This window comes from Falco naumanni, chromosome 5 (assembly GCF_017639655.2).
Source record: "Falco naumanni isolate bFalNau1 chromosome 5, bFalNau1.pat, whole genome shotgun sequence".
NCBI classification, from domain to species: Eukaryota; Metazoa; Chordata; class Aves; order Falconiformes; family Falconidae; genus Falco; species Falco naumanni.
This window is the reverse complement of record NC_054058.1, coordinates 35,383,954-35,406,405: the sequence shown is the minus strand read 5'-3', so window position 1 is coordinate 35,406,405 and position 22,452 is coordinate 35,383,954. Positions and strand designations below refer to the sequence as shown.

Genomic DNA, 22,452 nt, shown 5'->3' with positions numbered 1-22,452 from the left:
CACCACGCTTCTGCTTACTGTCCTCAAACTGCACAGGGGTTGAGAAATGTGATACTCAAGGTCCTCAGGTGACAGGTTCATTAAAAGGGGATGAGAAGGAAGCTTTACCTAAGCATTGGCATGGGATGGGATTTTGAATTTTATTTTTATTGCAAAACCCATTGAAGTGAGATCCTTTTTAGTGGCAGGCTATCAGTTACTGACACCCACTGTTGACATTACCCTGAGAGCCTTTGTTTCCCAGTATTTGATTATTTTGAGCATGTGTACTATGCTAGACACCTGAGCAATGGTCACACATAGATGAATAGAGGTAAAAACATATTAAAGGAGTAAACAGATTTGCTTCCCCCGGTGTGGAAATACAGATGTTTATTTTCATATAAGTTTGTATCCTATATTCCTGGATGTCCCCCATCCACACCCCCTATAGCCACATCCCTTTCACAATGAAAGTCTACTTCTAACATGGCATGTCAAGCTCCTTCTCATGTCTTCCTACCTTCCTACCTACTGATTAGGTAAAAGACACTTGATGGTATGTGTGATTTGAAATTTAGGCCAAGAAAAACAAAGGACCATTAGCTCCCGCTGAAATGTATCTCTCATTAAAGGCAGTTCTGTAAGTCTCTTTCCTCCATTCAAGCCACCAACTGTCAATAAACTTGCCCGCCGGCCATGCAGGAGCATAGGAGCTGTGCTCTTGTAGCAAACTGAGCAAAAAAAGCCATCCCTTCCCAAAGAAAAAACTCCAGACCATTTTTTTCCATATAGTTTGGTTATTTTGAATCTCATAACTTTATTGAGACACCAGTAGTTACCACCTTCACTTTGTTAACCACAAATATATAGGACATTGTAAACACAGGTGCCAAGGTGGCGGGGTTCGCTGTAGTTGGATTTTGGAACAGACAGGGCTGAGGGGTGGAGCGGGAGGAGGGGTGAAGGGACACTCGGGCTTAGACAAGACCACTCAGGGGATCCTGTATGCAGCAGGCCATCCATGAGTCATCGTATATACGTATATATGTATAGCTTTATATTATACATCTTTTTAAATATATATATATAATATATATACTATACACAGGCAGTAATGAGGCAGGGGAAGGGGCAGGGCAGCCCAGGTGGTGTTAAGGATGCCACGTAGGCAGCAGGGAGTTGTCTGGATGGATGGTTTGGACTTGCTGCATGAGGTGGCCTTGCTGGGCTCCTTGCCTTGTACCTGCTCTGGGGATCAGAGCCAAGAGTCCCGTGGGAACCACCCTGCAATGCTGCCTTCCCGGGTCCTCCCAAGCGCTTGCAAGAGTTGCAGGGACAAAGACACCTCCTCCCCTGAGGGAACTGCCAGGAATAACATGGAGGGGAAGGGTGTGTGATGAGGTGCTGAACAGTGTGGTGGGGACACGGGTGAGCAGGGGATGGGGACGCGTCAGAAGACTGAAGCCACAGGTAGAATTGGGGCAAAGTTTCATCATCCCTTTGCCCTTCACAGCCCCTGCTTCCACAAAACAGTCTCTTACTTGGGGGCTTTGTAAGATAAGAAGACATTAAGGGGCCATTGCTCCCAACAGGGGATGCGTAATCCTCTGTAATCTGGACAAATGGCAGAGAGGGAAGAAAGCCACTTTATCGTTTTGCTTATACAGCCTTCCCTCTGATCTCCTAATCCCTGGAGTGGGGCTGATCTCACCCATGTTTAGGATCTAAAAGGGACATGTTCCAGCCAGCTGCTCAGGTCTTGCCTATGATCACCAGAAATAGACAGCAACTTATCAGCAGCACCTAAGATAAGATAACCAACCCTTTGGGTGGGTCCGTATCTTTCATCAGCTGCAAAACCAGCCAAATGCCACTGGAGATTGCATTTTAAAGAGCTACATGCAAACAAGGAGAGTCCCACCTCCAGGTCTGTCACCACCAACCCTCCACTGCAAAGACTGAAAGTGTGTCAACCCACAGAGGATATGTCTTCTCCCACGAGGAAAAGCAAGAGTTTGCCCAAGTATTTATTGTTGTAGTGTCCCCTGCCACACCAATACCTTTCCTACAACACAAAGCAAGGAGGAAAAGGCCAGAGAGATGGGCACTAACCCAGGATGAAGCCACCTGGATCATGTCTCAAGTGCCAGCTCTGAGGGGGATGGCCATTCCTACCTCAAGCCCACCAGAGCACATCAGCTGGTTACATGAGGGCAGCAAGCCAAAGAGGATAGAGAAAAGCTTGCTCATCAGTCAGCCCCAAACAGTGCTTAGTTGTCTGTGTAACTCTGACGGGAGAAGGGGCATATAAGATGCTCCTGTGCTACACCCCAAAACATAGACCCAGGTAGAACCCCCACATATGGTCCATGCTTCTCCTCACGTGCCTAGTCCCTCACCTCCTCACCAAGGAGAGGAGACATGTGATGGGCAGTTCCTCCCAATAAGTACATCACATTTTCTGCTGAGGGTTGGTTATTTATAGTCTACTTCTCCTCTTGGACCCATCCCACCCCCCACCCCACAAACGAAAGCACGAAGCATGACACAGATGAGTCTGGGTGAGTACAACTAGTTTTTCTCCTCTTCCACCTCATCATTCGTTCCTTTCTCTCCCCTGGCAGGAGACAAACTGGAGGGAGCTCCCCCCACAGCCACAGTCATAACGAACCTCTCTTAATAAAGTAACTCCCTCCCAAGCCTAAATATTAGGCTCAGCCCACAGAAAAAGAAGGCTGAGGAGCTTCCCTCCAAAAAATACCTCTCCTATTTACAGTATTGCTTTTGCTTGCAGCCAGAGTGAGGGATGTGTGCCCAGTCCCTTCTGGTGCATCCATGGGGCTAGCTGGTCCCCCTCTCCCATCCTCACCAGTGGTTAACCACCAGCAAGGCAGGGGGCAAACCATGATGGGGACAAGCGATGAGGACAGCCACCAGCAGCACAAGTCTGGTAGGAGCCGGTAGAAATGGTGCCTCTGTACAGTGGACAACAACTTCCCCCTCTCTCTTGGGGCCTGCAGCTCTATGGTTTCTACCCCTTCCCTATCATTGTGGGGCAGCTGGAGAGGAGTTGTGCTGGGAAGAAAGGAAGGACTGGTAACCTTAGTGTCCTCCAGATGAGATGTTCACGCAACCACAGGCCAGACATGTGTCCCATCCTCCTGACTCCTACAGGTGCTACGGGGAGCAGGCTGGATGCTTGAATTTGCTCCTGATCTCTGCTACTGGGGCCAGTGTTGGGTGGAGTGGGGCGGCTGCCTGGGGGATGGAGCTCCTCACTGCTGCAAGGCATACCCTGCTCTTTGTGCTCTGAGAGATGTCTGTGCTGGGGAGAATTGTCCAGGTGGCTATTGCTGAATTATTTCCCTTTAGGGACCATCTTCACACATAGACCTTACTACTGTCCTGAAATGAAGAGTGTGCTTCCACAGCTGTATCTTTCTTTACTTGAAGGAAAATCATGTGTGGCATGTCCATACAAGCTCTATCTGAGAGTCAGTACTGCCACCTAGGCGAAGCTTTAAACACAGCCAGGATCTGAGCTGCTGCAGAAGATGCACTACGGTATACTCTATGGCAAGTACAGGGACACCAGTTTCCAGAGAGCTCGGTCTGGCCCCAAGCAATTCTCTGTACACCAAGACCTCCTCCCCATCTGAGTGGGAGGCAAAGGAGAGCTGCGCAGTGCTGGACCCTTCCCTGCTTGGCTGCACCCCTGTGCAAGAGCCAGTCGCATGCTGGCCATCCCAGCAGCAGTATTTCTTTCCAGGGGGAGCCCGCTCCATTCCCATGTGCTACAAAGATGGTATCAGTAAGAGGCTTTGCACTGTGGTAGCAGAAGAATGGAGAAGGGTTCAGCAGGACCTGAGGAGTGAATCTGGCTTTCCTTCCTCCTCCTGCCCAGGGTGAAATGGCAAAGCTCTCCTCTTCCCCTTGAACCAGCCCAGCTGGAGACGAGGGCTCACAGGGCCCCCTAGAAGCCCACCTCTTCCATCCTTCCCCTTCCTTCCACAGGCACTACATCTGGGGGCCAGGGACTGGGCATGGCTCCCCTCCTGCCTCGCCAAACACTGGTCTCAGAAGAGTGGCAAGCAGAACGTACAGGTGAGGGGAATCACTTCCACCTCAATCCAAGGGGGCTGGGGAAGGAATGACTCCCCTGGCACTGACCCTCTGCTCTGCCCAGTCTCTTGCTGTAACCTACAGACATGACTGTAGTTTTTGATTGTACTTGCAAATCTTCCTTCTGCCCTTCCCATTTTATCTCTTCATGCTCCCCCCCCCCCCCCCCAATACCACTTCTCCCCAAAACCTCTAAAAATAAAGCATCCCTCCTTCGCCAGTGTGTGGCAGAGAAAAGCCCCCCTGTCTTTGCATGGGGGATGCCATTCCTGCTTCCCTCTGGCCCCCCTCCACCCTAGCACTCCTGCATGCTGACTCCAACACTATCCCCCTCCCTGAGCCACCAGGCTCTCCAGCCCAATTCAGATGCTCCTGCATCTACTCCAGCCTTTAGTGACACTGTCTTTTTCTAGAAAGGTCCCGAGTCCCTCTCATTCCTTCCTTTCTGCCTCCAGTACCCTCTCCCCTGCCCTGCTGGCACTGTAGCCCCTCTCCTGCCCACTGGCCAGACTGTGCCCTCTGCAGCAGGCAGGAGGGAGATGAGGGAAGAGGGGACCTTCCTTTCACAAGGAGGTGACAGATTTTGGAAGAATTTGGTTCTGGCAGGTAGTTTTAGGGGGGAGGAGAAGGAAGAGGTGATGGGGAAACCTTTTTTTCTTTCTTTTTTCCTTTTTTAAAAACGATAAATAAAAACAGATGACCCAGAAGGCTGGAGCATAGCTGAGAGCCACCTCTTGTGCCACTAACGCACGTTGTCTGGTTTGTGCCTCGGCTTTCTGCCGGCAGTGGGAAAAGGGGCAGAAGGGAAAGGGGAAGGGAAAGGGGCATCGGTGGCTCAGTAGTTCTGCGTTTGGTACCCCTGTGTCTCGGTGTCGAAAGCATCTGCTGGAGGGGGCTGCTGGTATGTCCCCACCGCATCTGTAGCATCCTCCTCATTCGTGTAGGGAGCATAAGGCATGCCGGAGTCCTGGCTTGGGTCCATGTAGTCCTGGGAGAAGAGGGCCGAATCGGCACCCAGCTGGAAACGCTGATAAGCCAGGAACGCCTGGCCCACCTTTAAGGGAGGAGGTGGAGGGAAGAGTTGGGAAGCGGAGAGAGGAGGGGAGAAAAGAGAGGGGGAACGTACCGAGAAAGAGAAACAAACAGAAGTGGGGTTAGTAGTGGTTACGGATTAGTGTGCAAGGCCCACGTGGCAGACCACCAGTGAAACACCCCTGAGAGCATGAGGTTCAGGCTGCCCCACAGAAAGCATGAGCCTGCCAGGACAGAGGAGGGCTGGGCACGGCTGGCTTGAGCCCAGCTGGCTGCGTGCAGCCTGCCGGGGCTCCCCAGTGTCTCTGGGGTATGCTGGGCACCTCCTGCCTGGTGGTGGGGTTTCACTGACATGGCACAGGTCGCAGAGGCTCAGCTGGCATGTGGTTATCCCATTCAGCCCCTCCTGCCCCTGGGAAGGCAATCTGCCTCAGCAACACCACAGAAGATTCATCTGCTGGGCTGGACGTACGCGGCCATTTTGCCTGCAGAAGCCAGGAAGGAGAGCAGGATTTGACCCAGAGTAGCGAGGTAGTGGTCACCCCCTGTAACTCCTTCACCAGCCAACATCCACACGGTACAGCCCAGACCTTGGAAAGGAGCAGCAGGAGGCAAGACAGCTGCTTCCCAGACCAGGGGATGGTTCGCAAGCATACTGCTGCCTCCTGCCCCAGGCACTGCACGTGGGATGCCCTTTGGTGGACTGAGGGAGCCCAGGCACAGGGTTCAGCATCATGGACCCCAGCAGGCACGGCTCGTTGTCCCAGAGCATCTCTGAAAGAGGTAAGCCGTCTGGCAGGTGACAGGGGAGAGGTTTTTGGGGAATGAGGGCTGGGAGGAAATGGAGGAGATAAAGTAGTGGGGGCAGAGGGCATCTCCTGGCTGAAGTATTAGGTCTCAGCAGTCATCAAAAGAAAGCCGCAGTGGTGTTACGCATTGTTAGTTAGGGTATGGGTGAGAGAAAGAAGGGAGCAGAGGAGGAGGAGAAGAAATTGCCAGTTCCAACTCCCCAGAGGGAGATCCCCTGTTCAGTGGACAACCACACTCCAGTTCAATGGCCCATGTCTTCCCACCCCACGCCCTGCAGTGACCACGCACCCATGGTTGGGGTGTTGGAACTGTTTCTGCTCAGTAACCTCCTCCAGCTGCATCCTTCTACCCCTTCCCCCAAATTCCCCCATCAGTGAGGGGCACTAAGGCAGCAAGGACGGGGAGTTAGGGAACAGGGTGTTGTATTCTTCCTGAAAAGTAATGTCTCTGAGTCTCCGGAAAGCCAGAAACGTGAGAAAGCCCTGTGAGGAGAAAGAGGGGTGTGGGAAGGAGAATCAGTAATGAAAAGCAAACCAAAGTGTTTGATTGAAATAAAACCCTCAAGGAATGGGGCGAAGAGGATGCCTACTTAGCCACTTGCAAACCTGTGCATCAGGGAGGACCACACTGCAGGTGGTGGCACCTCAAAAAGGGTCCTGAGGAAACCCTTGCAAAAGCTTTACTCCTTGTCACACTTTCTGCTGGAGCTTGCAAGGGGCTTTTGGCAGTACTCAAGTGCAGGACACAGCCTGCGGGGGGCACACACAGACACTGCTGTCCCTTGCCCCGTTTGGTGTCACCCTGCCGAGGGTGCTGACTGCACAACACTCTGCAGCCCCCCTTCCCCTCTCACAGCTTTGTGGCCTTACAGCACCCTTCCTACCTGGCCCCTGCCCAGCGTTAAGGCCTGTAGGGAGAGGAGAGGATAAAGCCTCAAGGAGACTGACATTAAATGCTTTCCTGCTTGGCACCATCCTGTCACTTCAGACAAAAATCACTCGGGCTTGGTGCTTTCAGAGATGGGAGGAAATCATGGGGGATATTTATATTGCACACCACCGTTTTTCCAGGAAAGTAGCAACAAAGAACTGCTAGAGAAATGGCAGGCTTAAGAGGCAGCACCACCAGCTTCCCAAGAGGCAACCCAGTGAGGCGGCGCCGCAGTCGTGGGTGCAGAGGGAGAGCCCAAAGGGATGCTGATTGCAGCTTCTTGTGGCCACTGATGACATTTTACATGGCAGGAGCAAAGCAGGGAGAGAGATGGGTGCAACCCTTGGCCTGGAGTTCCCTTCTTTGCTTACTGTCTGTGAGGTGAAAATGCTGGTAAAGTCTTCTGACACACAGGGAAAATGATGCTTGGGGAGCTGGCTTGTCCAAGGTTGTATCAGAGGTTTGTCAAGGATGCTCCTTACTGGGATATGGGACTCTTGCCCATTGTGCTTATTAATGCTCTAGCGCCTTCTTCCATGTAAGTTTTTGAGTCCTTGCTTCCCAAGATTACCTCCTAACCACCTACCCTCCTGTTTTCCCTTCTCAGAAGCCACGTGAACTGAGATCTCAGAGGGAATCACTCTTAGCCAGTCACCTTCCATTCCCCACGAGCTAATATAGTGGAGAGGACACTTGATCCAACATCATGGCTGCTGTACTCACCCAGGTGAAGATGGAGAAGAACGAGAACGTGATGGCTGCTCGGGCTGCATCCCCTCCCTCATTCAGTGGGTTGTCCTCTTCTTTTGAAGCTTGCCACTGGTTGGTCAGAAAGCAGAAGCCAACGAACCAGAGGAATGCCCAAAAGGCTGGGATGGACCACCACCAGCATGCCAAAGGGGAAGGGGAGAGACATCAAGAAGGTATGTGTGAACAGAACATAAACACATCATATTTCTCTGGAAACTTCAACACTACAAGACCCACCGATGTGTTGCAGACTGGGCCAAACTCTGCCCACACAACCTACCTAAGCGCAAGCAAGCTGGCAGTCTTGCTGATGGCTAAATTGTCAAGGTGACAATAGGTGTCTGCATGAAATACCTCAGAGGAGTTCATTTGCTTGTGTTTGGATTGATCACAGGACTTGCATTTGGCCTTGGGATGGAGCCTGAAGGGCTTCCAGTACAGGAGTGATCACCTGGGCTCTCTGAAACAGCCACTGCTTCGCAACCCTGTCCCGCAAGGACAAGCAAAGAGCAATTCCTTCCAAGGGAGCTGCGGAAGGGTGAGAAGCAGCCAGCCTGCAGCTGCACAGAGACTGGCTTTTGCCCAGGACAGCGCAGGCTAAGGGACTCACACCGAGGAAAGGTGCTGAAGGATCATTAACATGCTGTAACCCTGGGCAAGGGGTGAAGGTAGAGGGGAGCCACGAGTCCAGACTGGCAGCTGGTGGGGAGGAGTGGGACTCACCCTCTTTGCCAGGTGCAGCCAGATACCCGACAGTGAGGGAAATGGGCATTCCTAAGTGGCAGCAAAACAGGGCTCAGTCCTTCCCATTCCCCTTCTCTTGTTAGCTGTACACAGGACTGCTAGGCAAGAGGCTAACTGTGAACAAACTTACAAGCCAGAAGTCCTAAACAAGCTCAGATGCTGCATCCAGTCCTGCTCTCACTCCACTCATGGCCCCTTTGACAAACTGGGGAGGGACCCTGGCAAGGAGAAGTCTGCCTATATGCCGGAGTAAATCAGTAGAGCAACTCGGGATCACAGCATGAGAGCAAAGCACCTCCTCATGATGCTGCTGACTGGTGTTACACATGCACATACACACCCCCCATCACTCTGTCACTTCAACACACTACTGGGGATGGACAGATCTGACTGTGAGTTAGAATAAGCCTCAGGGCTGGATGAGGTCCTGCAGATGGGGAATGCCAGGTAACCTAGGAAGACTGGTTTACTCAGCCTCATGAAACCCTCAGTGGTTTTTTATGTTAGAATATATGGGCTTCAATCCCCTGGAGCTGGAAGAGAAGGAAGTACCATCACCAGAGGCATCAACACTTGGCCTTAGCAAGCACAAGCATGCAGGGAGGCAAGACGTGCTGATCCTAAAGGGCTCCCTGAGCTATGCCTATGGAAAACAGCAGGGAGGCGTCAGCCAGATTGGCTGAGAAGAAGACAAAGGGGAAGAAATGGAGAGAGAAGGCCTGAGAAAGCACAGAACCCGAAGACCTCCCTCTCAGCAGGGACCCGGCCTGCAAGGGGGCAGAAGCTCCCTCCCTCTCCCTTGCCAGCAGATGAGAGGGCTTCTATGGCCAACCAGCCAGCAAGCTCACCCGAGACTCCAATGTCCGAGAGCACTGCCTTCTTGCGGTCCTTGACGCTGCTGATCTGCGGGAAGTAGGCATCCAGAGCCAGGTAAAGAAGGCAGCTGAGGAAGGCGAGGACACCCACGGTAATGCCATAGTTGCAGGCATTGCGATTGCGGTTGAAAATGCAGTGCTCTTGTGTTTCGTCCAGGCGGTTCACGTACCCTTCATTGACAATGGAGCCAAACACCACAATGGAGAACACCTGGTGGGGAGGGAGGCAGGAGACACGTCAAGGCAAGCCCCATCTCTCTGGACCAGCACAAAAGAGGAGAGCTCTGCAGGGGACAGGCACCTCTCTGCCCTGCTGAGCTCCCACCCCGCTGCCCTGCCTGGGCTGTAGTCATGGGGAATTTACTGGGGAGATGGTCTCATTTTATTTCTGAGGATTAACTTAAAATAGGACACTTTTAGATTGAGCCTTTTTATCCATCTGATCTAAAGCAATGTAAAGCAGTCACAGTCCAGAGTAAGGGTAGCTTCCCACAGACACACAGGGAGGCAACATGGAGTATAAATTGGGATATGGGTTTGGTGCAGGTGCCTGAGTACAAGGGCTCCAAGTAGTGGAAAACCTCTTAGTCTACACTTATTCTTCCACCCACTCCTTTTCCTTCTAGGAATTCATTGTTTCTACCACACATTTGTTCACTAATTTTATCTATTCAGCTACTACGCTTTTTTCCCTATCCACCTCCCCACAATCCACAGCTCTGCTTGCTCTGCAGCACCATTCTCCTGGGTCCCACTATCCCTATCTCCCCACACATCACACACCTTTCCCCACCAGTTTTCCATCAGCCCAGCCCATGACACCACCTATCCTGCTGTCCACTCACTTGCACGCCACCACCTTCCAACCTTCCTTGTGGATTTCATGGGCCAAACGTCCCCCTTCCAGGTCCACCTGGCAGGGCCATCATGAATCCTCCCTACCCATCACTGCCACTGCATGTTATTTTAAATCAGGCAGAATTAAGGATGAGTCCAGGTAGAAATGCCATAATCTGCCGCTGCTGGTCTAATCTTCATTCACAGGCTTAGCCTTCGTTGCCTGCCACAAGGCTGTCCCTCCTTGACACAGCAGGCTCCGTCCCGCTTCTCAGATAAACAGCTTCCCCTCACAGCCACAGGAGAAAGAGGGGAAGATTAAGGCAGCATGTACAGATTTTTCTTTGCAGGGCATCTTGAAACCCTCAGTAGGAAAAGCCCATCTGCAGGCTGCCTGCGAGGGCCCCAGGTAGATGGGAAATGGGACTTCAAGCATGGGGTGAACATACATATGATTTGCACTGGGATGTCACCAGGGCACTCTGCTAGCCCGGGAGCTGCCTGTGCTACAGGACCCTGGCACCCCTGGAACCACCACCCAACCCGCAAGAAGAGGCAGCACACAATGAGATGAGGTGGCCAAGTCTCCTGCAGGGAGTGGAGGTAGGTCTGAGGGTTTGCTAGGTCAGAAGGACCCCAGTACCGCCTAATCCAACCAAGCAGCAGAAGAGGGCATGGCAGACAACCCAGAAAGCAAAGAAGCAGCTTTGTGACAAAATTAACTGTTGATTAATGCCAGCCCAGTACACCATCTATTATCGGTGGGGTTGTATGCCTGAGATCCACAGCACAGACCTCTGCTGTTTGACCTGTGGCATCAAGAACAAGAGGACAATCCTTACTTATGGTCCCAGCAGCCCTTGGGCAGATACTCAGTGCTGGTCATGTTTCAGCTGCCAAATTCTAACAAGTATCCACTGACACCGATACTACTTTTTCACCCCAAGGCTCATTATTCGGTCACACTTGGGTCGCTGAGATTGGGCATATTGTTGACACACTACAGCAAACCAAAAAAGCTGAATCCTATCCTAAGCATGGGGACTGTATGGGTTCTCTGAAAGTTCACAAGAGCTTTTTACGCTTAGAAATAAAACAACTGATTTATTCTCCTCCTCCTTCTTGAAAATCAAGATTGATCATACTTTGCAGAAATTGCCCATGAAAATTAAGTAAAAATCTCTTCTGCCTGAAGCAAAGGTCTGGTCTTCAAAATTTCAGCCTCAATGGTTTGGAAAGCGGTGAAATTGCACACAATTACAGCCAGGCTCACACACCTTCACAACAGGCTGGGCTGACAGGTCTGCCTAGGACCATTGGCAGTAACACTGTTTTTCTAATCCGAGGGAGAGCTGAGAGACTCCTGAAGTAATGTCCTAATGTGAGGCTGTGACCCACACTGATGCTGCTACCTGAAGTACCAACCTCCATACGCTGGATTACAAAGCGGGTACCTCGTATTCTACAGCATTAGACGGAAAGCATATCTTCTCTTTGGAAGATGAGAAACCACCTCAAAAGTGGCACAGTCTGGTGTTCAGTTTTGGTTTAGAGCTCAAAACTGCCAAAACGTCGATTCCCTGCCTCACGTCAACCTTTGCAACCAGCTGTATTTCAAGTCTCTGCTTACTCATTTGGGATGAATGAACTTCTGTAATGGCCTCTCCCCAGAGACACCTCTGTTTACTTCGCTCATATCCTGATAGACATCTTCCTTCTGCTCTTATCTTTGCTTTTACTGCTGGCCTGGAAGAGCTCTCATCTGTGAGTGAAAGCAGCAGAATAATTCCTTTTTACATTTGCTCGTTTGTACCTTTTTATGTTGGCAAGTTGTAAAGATGCAGCTCAGAGTCACGAGACCAGAGGGACATCTCTCTCTCCCTAATTTTCAGGCAGAGGTGGCATTCCTAACTTCCTTTCTCTATCTTCGGCCAGCCAAGATGCCACAACTTACTCTATGTTTCGCAGCCTGGAGATGCCCAAGGTATGATTTACTGGCAAGCATCTGATTTAAGATGATCTTAGGAGTTTTCTGGGGACATTCCACTAAGGGTATTCTCACTTGTGAGCAGAACAAGTCACTGCAGGTCCTTATCTTCTGTGTCCTGAAACAGCCACCCCCAAGTACTCTTTGTCTTTAGGAAAGCTTTCTATGGACCAAAGCACAGTAGCTTAAGGGATGTCTCCTTCTCTCCGTGTTTTCCTCACCACTGGTATCAGCTCTGGTCCATGCTCGACTCCCCGGCACTGCAGACAGGGAAAAGTCAGTGGCAGTGGAGAGGGCTTGCTCCCTTTGCCAGCCTACCACCACCCTCATGGCACAGCAAAATGCTGTGAGGATCTGCTGAGCACAGAAGCCTTGAGCTGGACTGGACAACACCGACTGGGCAAGAATGGGCAGCTTAAACCAGAGGATTCACACCAACAAGCAGAGCTGGACAGCAGAAGAAGAGGCAATTGCTGCTCCTGCTGGCTGACAATGTTGCCTGTTTTATCCCTGTTGATGTCTGTACCAAGAAACTGTTGTGACGGGTGCGTAGACAAACAATTTTCTAGAAAATTATAATTGTGACAGCCCAGATCTCACAGCCCTCAGGAGAAACTGTTGCATGCTTAATCCTTGGTAGCTACTTCTTGCTGTTACGGGGGCAGGTGGGTGGAAGCTCACTGATGTAGGAACCCACCTTTGAAAGAGCAAGTATTGTTTATTTCCTTGATTTGACAATCCATGCAAAGATGACCCAGGCAGCCAGTGCAGTATGAATGTCTGCCTGGATTATAAACAAAGCACCAGGTTTGCAAGGATGACACATTTATGTTCCTGTTCCCATCACATCTGCATCACTTCTGAAGAAATGCCAGCTACCAGCAGCACCAGTACAATCCTCTTGCTCCTCTGCATTACCACTCCCTGTTCCTTCTACACCTGTTTGGCATAGCGAATCCTCGCTGCACAGTCTTGCCTACAACCACTAATAAAATGGTCCAAAATACGCATCCAGCTGCAGAGAGCTGAGGAGAAGATGGCAGGAGCCTTCCCCCAACTAAGCACCAAGACACAGTGAGTGCCTTGTCCAAAGGCTGACAGAAGGCAGCTGCAAAGCACTGGATTCCGATGCTCCCAATCACAGCCCATCCTTCTGCTACACAGAGGGAGATCATTAGCTGCTTTCCTATGCTAAGCAACAAAAACCATGCATCCATCCCCAGCTTTGTGCACCTGAGCAGTCTCATTTCTTCAGCAAGGCTGCTTAAGTCAGTTAACAGGACTTAAAGTAACTTGATTTTTAGGTTGAGAGGGTTTCCTTAAGCCTCCAAGAGCAACACTAATTGGGCAGGTGTGCAGCCCACCTGCAGTAATTGTTGCATGCTCGTCCAAGACTGGAGCGAGGTTCTGCTTGTATTCTCAGGAACAGAATTAAGGCTCAAAATGGAGCCAAGAAACTTTATTTGCCCAACAACAGGGATGGTGGTTCTCACTGACGCAGTCTCTTACAGTAATATATTCAGCTAGGTTCAAAAAAGGAACAGAAAAGAGCACTTGGTGAAGATTTGGCCAAGTCAGTGTTGCTGCCAGGACCCAGCTTTTGTCGACTTCACCATTCCTCAAACATCACATCCACACAGGTTGTTGCAATGATTTTCCCAGACTTCTGTTTTCATCAAAGAGTTCTGAGACACCAAGCAAAGCCCAGAGTCAGGCACTTCACAAAGCTGAAAGAGACAGAGCAACTTGCCAAAGGACACAGCAAAATGATCACTAAGCACTGCGAGGAGGAGACAGGGAGGGAATTTTCCTCTCTCAGCCTCTCAAGGGGCTCATACTGGCCATTACTAGCATTTAAGGGCTTGCTACAGAGAGAAAAGTGCAGAACAGGCAAAATTCTGCATCCCACCATAAAAGATCTCTTTTTTCCCCCTCTTGCTAGATTAGGTGAGCTGATTTTGCCAGAGGCAAAGGCGAGAGATGAGCCCTCAGAAGAGAGGCTCTCTGGCCCCTCCTCACCTCCCCACTGGAGGCTCAGCCCTGCAGAGAGCCAGCCAAAACCTCCTGAGCATCATGTGAGGCTTTCCACCATGCTGCCCATCCCCAGCTGCGCATCAGACGCTCCTGAGCATCATGTGATGGCTGCATAGCACAGCCAGCCTCTGGCAGTGCGCTAAGATTTTCCTGCACCTCATTCCAGGAGTTTGTCATGCTGCCTCCTGACTTCATCCCTGAGACTCCCGTGATGGTGGGGATGAGGCTGAAGGGGGTTTCTGCCGAGCTGCCTGCTTGGGCTCGCTGCGGTGCCCTCTGGTCACAGGCTCTGTCACAGTGTGTTGCCTCTCCCACACCCTCTCTTTATTCTATTATAGAGAGGAAATAGTTTAGTGACATAATATTCCTCGTGGGACTTCAAATCAAATCTACCTTGAGCAGCATGAAGCAATAACCTCTTCTGTGTCTGATCTGGTAATGACCAAGGATAAATCTGTTTAAACAGAAAGCGAGAACAGGGGAGAGTGCAAATGATAAACTGGAAGAGATGATCTGGCTTTCATTTTCATTCCACTACTCGCAAATGGAGTCTCTGCAAAGCTTTGGAGAGCCCTGCACAGACTGGATTATGGCTATTGTTATTATCACCATTAGATCTACTTGTATTTAGTTTATTCTGAAGAAAACATATGCAGCTTTTGATAAGCATGGGACTGGCAGCTTGGAAACAGGTGGCCTCTATTTATTTCCCCCAGCCGGCACCACGCAGGCAGCAAATGACAACTGCCCACAGTCTGGGTGGTGTGCCTGAGCCCTGTGCGGGTGCTGGAGGGGCCGGACTCGCTGTACCCATTTGTACCTGATTCCCCTGAGCAGTGGATGGGGGAAGAGCAGAGATACACCAGCACCTCCCTTCCAGCTCACCCCCACCAGCCAGCAGCCACGTGGCACCAGCTCCCCAGCTGGGGCTGAGCTGGAGCAGGTGATGGAGGGGAGAAAGGCTCCACATCCCTAATTCCTGCCACGGGATCCTGGACAGGCTTTCCTGGCCAGCCAGCCTTTTTCACACATGGCTTGGCAGCCAACATGCTAGCCATTAACCCTTCCGCTGCCTGCCAGACCCATACCTGAATCAATCTTCCCCCCAACAGCAGCACAAGCCTGGGAGACGATGGGGAGTCAGAAGCTGGGAAGCCTCCAGCAACAGCCAGGCCTGGGCTGAGCAGCCGTGCCAGCCACCCCAGGGAGGGAGGAAGAAGCTTTGCCAGGGGCAGATTCCCTCTGCTGTAACAGCAGGCTGTGTCCCAGACAGCAGCTTCAGGAAGCTGCATCCAGTCCCACAAGTCTCGTGCTCTTCCCGTGGTCAAACATCATCTTCTGTCCCACTGTTACTAGTGACAACCCTGAAAAGCCACACCCCCATGGTGGTATCCAGGTCCTTCTGTGCTTTCCAGATGGTCCCTCCATTGCTAGGTCGCTGCTCAGCGAAGTGACCACCCAAAGGTCGCATCTTTTTGCATGATGAAGCATTCAATTTTCTTCCCAGCAACACAACTCTCCCTCCTTGGCTTGGCTGTGCCAGCCTAGGTGGAAACCGCATCCGCTGCCACCTGCTCCTCTCACAGCCACACAAGTTCTCTCTGCTGCCTTGTCTTGCCACAAATGTTTGCCTTAGTGATGTCTCATCACCATGCAGTTTCTCTGTTCCCCACCTGTGTGCCTCTCATGTTTTAAAACAGCAGATTACATACGGCTATCTTATTTTTTGCTCATATTTCTGACTGTATTTGGTCCCCATGTGCTACTTCTCAGATTTTTCTCTGCAAATGCCATCAAACGTATTTGTTTCTGCTCCAAGATCTTTCCTGGAAATGCTATGCTGGAAACAACGCAACCTGCTGTATCCTAGCCCAAATCACCACGCAGCTGTGTACATCTACTGTCCATCTTCTGACACGGCCTCTCACCCAATCCCAGTGACAGCGATCCCCCAAAAAACCTTTCTGAAGCTGACCCAGAGAACGGGATCCTATGAAGAACTGTACCGAGGGCTTGACTGAAAGCACGTGCCTTGAACTGCCCTGTTCCTTTCACCATGCACCAAGGCATCTCACAAGCGCCCAGCCAGCGAGCATGGTGGCTGGGGCAAAAATCACATGGAGGAGCAGAGGCAGAGAACATGAGCTACATTCCAGGAACACAGGGAACATCTCAGCTAAATTTACTTGGGACAGAAAGAAGCCGGAGTTTGCAGCTGGCTTCAGGCTCCTGAGGCCAGCTGAGCTCTAAGGCTCAGTTTAACTACTACCACAAGCCCATGCTTGGTATCCTTTCCCTAGAGCAAAGGACAGCACGGGGAGAAGAGGCAAGGGGTGTCACAGGCTGGGCGTCATTACAGCAGGCCAGGGACCCGCCAGCAAGGCAGGAGACAGTACTGCCTGCCACGCTAGGGCTTGTCCCCATCCTCCAGCTTGCAGGTGCCAGCCCATCATGGCGAGGCTGGGGATGTGGTTCCCGTCCTTCACCTGCCTTGTCTTCTCTGCTGGAGCTGCCTGGGATGGGACATGCCTGCAGAGACAGGGGACAGTGCTTCCTGTCCTGGCTCGAAAGGTCTTTGCGCTCACACCAGCCAGGGGACACAGTGGCAATGGCAACAGGTGATGGAAGAGATGGAAGGCAGGCAGCACCTCTCCACCAAACCTCACCAAACCTCCCTCTGGAGAGGCAGTGCCCTTGGTGTTGGAGGGGGACACATCTGTGTGGCAAGTTTTAATGGCTGCTTTGCCTGTGCAGCTGCATGTGGAAATACACTCGCTCAAGCCACCTAGCTGGGCCTGCTTCCAAAAGGCAAGTTACTTTTGCCTTGTTAGGCTTTTACACTGAGCAGCGCTTCAGTTTCTCCAGTGAGCAGGTTTCCAAGCAGTCAGGAGCGCCTGGAACAACCTGTTTCAATTAGCATTTTATTTATTTATGGAGCCGGTGCTACATCCAACGCCCGCAGGTTGCAAAGGAGCCTCCCAGCTCCCCCGTGCCGGCTGGGGAGAGCACTGCGGTCAGGACGCAACAGGATTAGGCAGGGATGTGCCCACGCTTGCCTGCTTTATTTCAAGAATGATCCTGGAGCTGTGTAGCTCCAGCTTGGTGTGGGTCACCCATCTCCACTAGTTCCAGCTGAGGCTCCATTAGCTCCAGCCGTCAGGTCACCTAAGCAGGCTGAATGCAGGTCTATATGTCAGGGTGGTAAAAAACCCACCCATGCACCCACGTCTCATCTATTGTGGGGCACCAGCTGTGCCATGCAGCTCAGCTCAGAGCATGCCTGTGTTGCAGCCAGCAGCAAGTGAAATGTCATGGTGTAGAGCAATGTCTTTAAAGACCAGGACTGGGAGTAAACTCCAGCCACCCACCACAAAAGGGTGGGTTGCATGACTTCTTTTCACCACCACTGGGAATAGGGAGGGAGTTGTTCTGCCCTTCCCTACAGAGAGTTGGAGAAGCCTGTGGGATCTTCTAGCAGTGGATTGCTTTCCTTGGCAAGCCTCAGTCCAGCTGCATCACACAAGTCCCCTCACTGCAAGATGCAGATACCCTTAAAGGCAGCCTCAGCAGAGATGCTCAGGAGGGACTGCTCCATAGGGCTGCCTCCCTGCGCTACAAGGTGCTGTTTCCCAGGTAAGCACATCTGGGACAGGCAGCAGCAGAGAAATGGCTCACACTAAGGGTGAACATCCAAACCTGACACAGGCGCTTTGCAGGACCACCACTACTCTCCAACACCCATGCCAGGCAACCTTTCTGTAGGGAGCCACATACTCTGCTGTGCCCAACCTCCAAAGCAGCTAAGAAACCCGAGCTGCCTCACAACACGGTCACAGTGGACAGATGTCCCAGAATTGCTAACCTCTTTCCATAGTTTAGCATCCTCCTTGTCAAACCTATCCCATCTCCTCCTCAGCGAGGAGCAACATAAATATTCTCACACCCCATCTGCTCCTGACCCTGCAGCTTTCCCTGGAGATTTGCATCCATCTCAGTTGGACTACAAACTCCATGGGCTGAAGCCAGTTTTGCTGCCTGTTGGTAAAACGCCATATGCACCTCCCGTGCCATCATAAAGCCTGCTAAAAGGCAGCATGACCTAAGCACAAGGTCACTGCCTGGGGAAGCAGTCACGAGAATTTCTGCTCTCAGTGAAAGCTCGTCATGTGAAACAGACCAAAAGGAGTCTCCGGCTTGCCCTGGGGAGACAGTGGACCACCCACGCCACGAGCTGGATAAAGGCAAATGAGATCTCAGGAGCTGGGAGGCAAGGTGCTTCCAGTGCATGCAAGAGCAGGTGAAAGGAAGGACTCTCACAAGAGACCACAGGGATGGAGAGCCCTTCGCCACCAGAAGAGTTTGCCTTGTAGAGCCTGGCGATGGAAAGGCTAAATGCGGATGCGATTGCAGTCTATAAATACACCCAGGGGAAAACACTAGGGAGGGAAAAGCACCGTCTAAACTGAAGGGCACAAGAGCACAAAAGCAAATGGATAAAAAACTCAGCCACGAACAGATTTATGGTGGAAGGCCCTGACCATTGGAGCTGCTGAACCCTCTCCCAGAGGGAGCGAGAAGGGCAAAACCCCCATGAACTAGTCTTTTTTTCAGCAAAGTTCAACCCATTTGTGGAAGGGGCCATAAAGGGTCTGATGCTTGTGACAGCCTGAGATAGGACTTCAGTGCTCATGAGGACCCCTCTCAGTCTCAAGTTAAAAAAAATACCAAAACCACAACTAAATATGTGGCTCCCCAGCTTTGCAGAGGGAGAGATGCTCAGGAGGACAGACAAGATCAAGCCAGTGGAAAAGCAGGAGAAGAAACTCGTATTTCAGGAGAGAAGAGGGGCATGCGTAGCCTTGCACCACTACAGCCAGGCCAGCCTCCCTTGCTGGACTGCTAACCTGGAGCACCTCCAGCTCCTGTAAAAGGACTTGAATTTCCATGGCCAAGTGGAGTGCCCGGCGTAAATCCCTCCCTGTCCTCTGCCAAGGTCAGGTGGGCAGGGGGAAACAATGTGGGGTCCCAAGGAGATGCCAGTCCCCAGGAAACACTCCTTGCCTGGGCAGACCTTGCAGGGTGCAGAGCTGAGCTCGGTGAGCAAGCCAAGAATGTCTAAAATACTGTGAAGCAGAGTAGGTACCTAATTAAAAACAAACATATTTCTTGTCCTCTCTCCCTCACCTGGTGCCTCTGGGAAGCCAAAATCCCGCAGTGCTCTGATGAAGTGGGGAAAAAAAACCACCAGACCAAGAGGGAGGGAGAGAAAGAGGAAATTCTGCCACAGAGATTAGCAACGAGAGCGCCTTTGTAGGTCACATCACGTCCATCATCCCTGGGCTCGCGGGCTGGCTCCGTTCCACCCGCCTGGGTGCAAGGGGCACACGTACCCCCTTGCCTGGTGCCCAGCGGCAGCCCCAGCACTGCCAGCCCACTCCCTGCGTGATGTGCTGTACTGTAAACAAGCTCGGGCAGATGGACGGACAGACAGACCGCCCACATTAATCACGTCCTCAGCTGCCTTGGGACGCTCTGGCTGCCCTCTGAGTCACATCACCCAGAGGGGACATCACCCACCCACCCACCCAGGAGCACGAGGGCTGCCTCCCCACCACCGGCAGCAAGCCGGGCCACCTTCCCTTTCCCTCCTCGTTTCCCCTGCCTGGCACTGCTTTTATTTCATCCTCCCAACGCCAGCCTGATGCCTCTCCTTCCAGCTCTGGTGCGCATGTGTCTCCTCCACTCTCTCTCCCTTGCCTTCCCTTCCCCGCTCCTGGCCGAGACCTCAATCTCTCCCTGCCAGCTCGGCGCTGCAGCTCTCACTGCCTTAATCCCAATGACCTTCTTGCACATACGCACCGGCCCCACTGGCAGCCATGGGATCGGCTTCATGGGAAGAGGGACAGACCTGTCCCCTGGCACCCTGTGCTCTCCCCACCACCCCCGTCAGACCCTCCTTCCCCTGTGCCCTCTTCCCCACAAATTCCAGAGAGCAAAGCATTACAGGGAAAGGAGGTAGGCAGGGTGAGAGGACGAGGATACAACACAGAGCAACATCCAGCCCCTGTAGCCCCCCAAACTCGTGCCAGCAGGGCCAGAGCCCAGCACCCCTTGAGCCCCAACCTGCTGGGGAGTCATTGCCAGGACTGCAGCATCACCCCCCAGCTCCCCCCGTCACCTCACAACCCACTGCGTCCCCATGCCCACCATAAACCCACCGGCACAGGGGAATGTGGGGGGTAGAAGACCCCACCACCAGCTCCAAAACAGCCGAGATGGAGATAGGGTCATGGTCCAACCTGGCGCACCCCTTCCCTCCCCAGGGAAGAAACCCCAGCAGAGTGCTCTCACCCCATATGGCCCTATATCATACACACAGATATATATGCTCATAGGGCTGTACATCTGTGTGAGCACACATATATGTAGATATATATAGAGAGATATATACATACTGAGAAACCCAGCACTAGATCCATACATCCAAATACACATGCATATATATATGGAGATATAGCCATGAATGCTTATGGAGGCGTATACATATGTATCTGTGTGTGTATGGATCTAGACATGTGGAAACATATCAATGGACATATGCATATCTATGTGGATACATATGCACACACAAGCATATGTAAAATATATAATAATAAATATATAACAGGTAAGAACATATAATGATATATAATGGTACATAACACAACAGTTTGAGAAATACATATCTATATGCATACGCAGGTATGCAGAAGGTCGGGATTGGGGCCGGCGGCGGCTGCCCGCCCCGGAGGGAGCCCCGCGCCCGCGCCCCCCGCAGCCCGGCGGGACGCTCCCCGCCCCGCTGCCGGTGCCAGTGCCGGTGCCGGTGCCGGTGGCAGCCCCCGGTGGCGGCGGGGCCTTACCCAGGAGAGGAGCCGCAGGAGGGTTTGCGGCTGCCGGATGAAGGCTTGCGGGTCGAAGGCGCCGCCAGCTTTCCCCGCTCCGAAGGCTCCCCCGTCCATGGCGGCGCGGGGGTGGGCGGGAGGCGGGCGGGGGGCTCGGCGGGCGGTGCCGGGCTGCGCCGAGCCGTGCCGAGCTGCGCCGAGCCGCGCCGAGCCGTCCCTGGCTGCCCGGCGGCGGCGGCGACGAGCCGCGCGCTCCCGCCCACGGGGACGCGCCGCGCCGGGAGCGCGCGCCCGCCCGTTCCCCCCCCGCCGCAGCCGCACCGCGGGGAGGGGAGGGGGGCACCCGGGGAGAGGGGTGCGGGGGCCGCGGGGCACCGTGTGGGCCGCGGGAGGATGCGGGCACGGCGGGTGCGGGGGGGGGCGTGTGGGCACCCCGGTACAAAGGCAGCGCACCCCACCGCCATAGGGAGAAGGCGGGGGTCGCTCTGCTGTGTTTTGGTAGGGCTTAGCAGAAGCGTGGGGCCAGCTCCCCACCCGCTCCCACCCACCCACCCGTCACCCCTCTGCCACACAGCCCAGCGTATTTCACCGCTGGCAGCCCCCCCCAGAGGGGCAAGGCTGGCCCCCATGGGAGAGACCCGGCTATCCAGCGGAGCAGCCAGCGTGCTCCCTGCGCCCTTCGCCCCTGCCGGGCGCCTGCTCCCAGGCAGAGGTGCCTGGTGAGCCTCAAAATCGCGCTGCAGCGAAGCCCCAGGCTTTCATCTCTAACATCCCTCGCTCTAGAGATGCCGTGTCCCTGGGAGGGGGCAGCCGGAAAAAGGCCCTTTGCAAACACGGGGAGTCCAGATTATGGGGACGACCCCTGACTCTGGGATGCAGGGACTGTGAGGTCCACACCTCACATCCCTGGGGCTGCAGCCTCTCTCGCCAGTCACCCAGCCTTCCCCTGCATCCACAGTCCCGCTGTGGCGAAGGGATGCCTTGGGGAGAAGCCATCCAGCCTCAGCAGTGGCTCAAACTCCTTTACCAGCACCTTTTGTGCAGAGTAACTGCATACCAGCGGCCCACTGGCTTCTGCAGAGTCCCTGACAATCTATATTCATAGGACTGAAATTAAAAGCAAGCCCCTGGGTTGTAACGTGGTTCCCTAAGCTTGGCAGAGGAAGCCAAACCGGTTTGACTCTGCTTCAGCCTGAACACAACTGAAGCTCAAATGCTTCATCTGGACAGAGATGTTCTGCACTGTGTTTCCACCAGGCATACCACGGGACAGCTCTAGCAAGATTATGGCGATACTCAGCTCAAACCTGGCAGCAGCTTTGTTGGAAGCAGCTGGCTGAAGAGTGAGGTGGGAACACTGTGAGCACTCTGTAAGGTCTTACAGCGCCAGGACATCTCCAAACGGCCCAGAAATACAAAAGTCCCCACATTGAAAGGTACATCCCCATGAACTGGGGGAGATGCA

The 22,452-nt window shown here is 52.9% G+C and overlaps 1 protein-coding gene across 2 annotated transcripts; it reads right to left on the bottom strand.

Moving 5' to 3' along the window:
- Positions 1-774: 774 nt before the first annotated feature.
- Positions 775-21,251, bottom strand: SYNGR1 (synaptogyrin 1). Of its 2 annotated transcripts, none has more exons than XM_040595158.1 (4): positions 21,006-21,248; positions 9,219-9,456; positions 7,600-7,745; positions 775-5,158 (listed from the first exon to the last, which is right to left on the bottom strand). In XM_040595158.1, the coding sequence occupies exons 1-4, from the start codon at positions 21,102-21,104 to the stop codon at positions 4,940-4,942; spliced, it is 702 nt and encodes a 233-aa protein (XP_040451092.1). In that variant the 5' UTR covers positions 21,105-21,248; the 3' UTR covers positions 775-4,939. The 2 variants fall into 2 exon arrangements, with proteins under 2 accessions (XP_040451092.1, XP_040451093.1); XM_040595159.1 differs by having other exon boundaries at positions 5,044-6,428; positions 21,006-21,251.
- Positions 21,252-22,452: the final 1,201 nt, after the last annotated feature.

Bases quoted from the DNA above. Each gene is read 5' to 3' on its own strand.
- SYNGR1 (XM_040595158.1), bottom strand. From the start codon at position 21,104: ATGGACGGGGGAGCCTTCGGAGCGGGGAAAGCTGGCGGCGCCTTCGAC. The intron at 9,457-21,005 runs GTAAGGCCCCGC...CCTCCCCACCAG, and splicing joins TCCTGCGGCTCCTCTCCTGG to GTGTTCTCCATTGTGGTGTT. The intron at 7,746-9,218 runs GTGAGCTTGCTG...GGTCCATCCCAG, and splicing joins CTCGGACATTGGAGTCTCGG to CCTTTTGGGCATTCCTCTGG.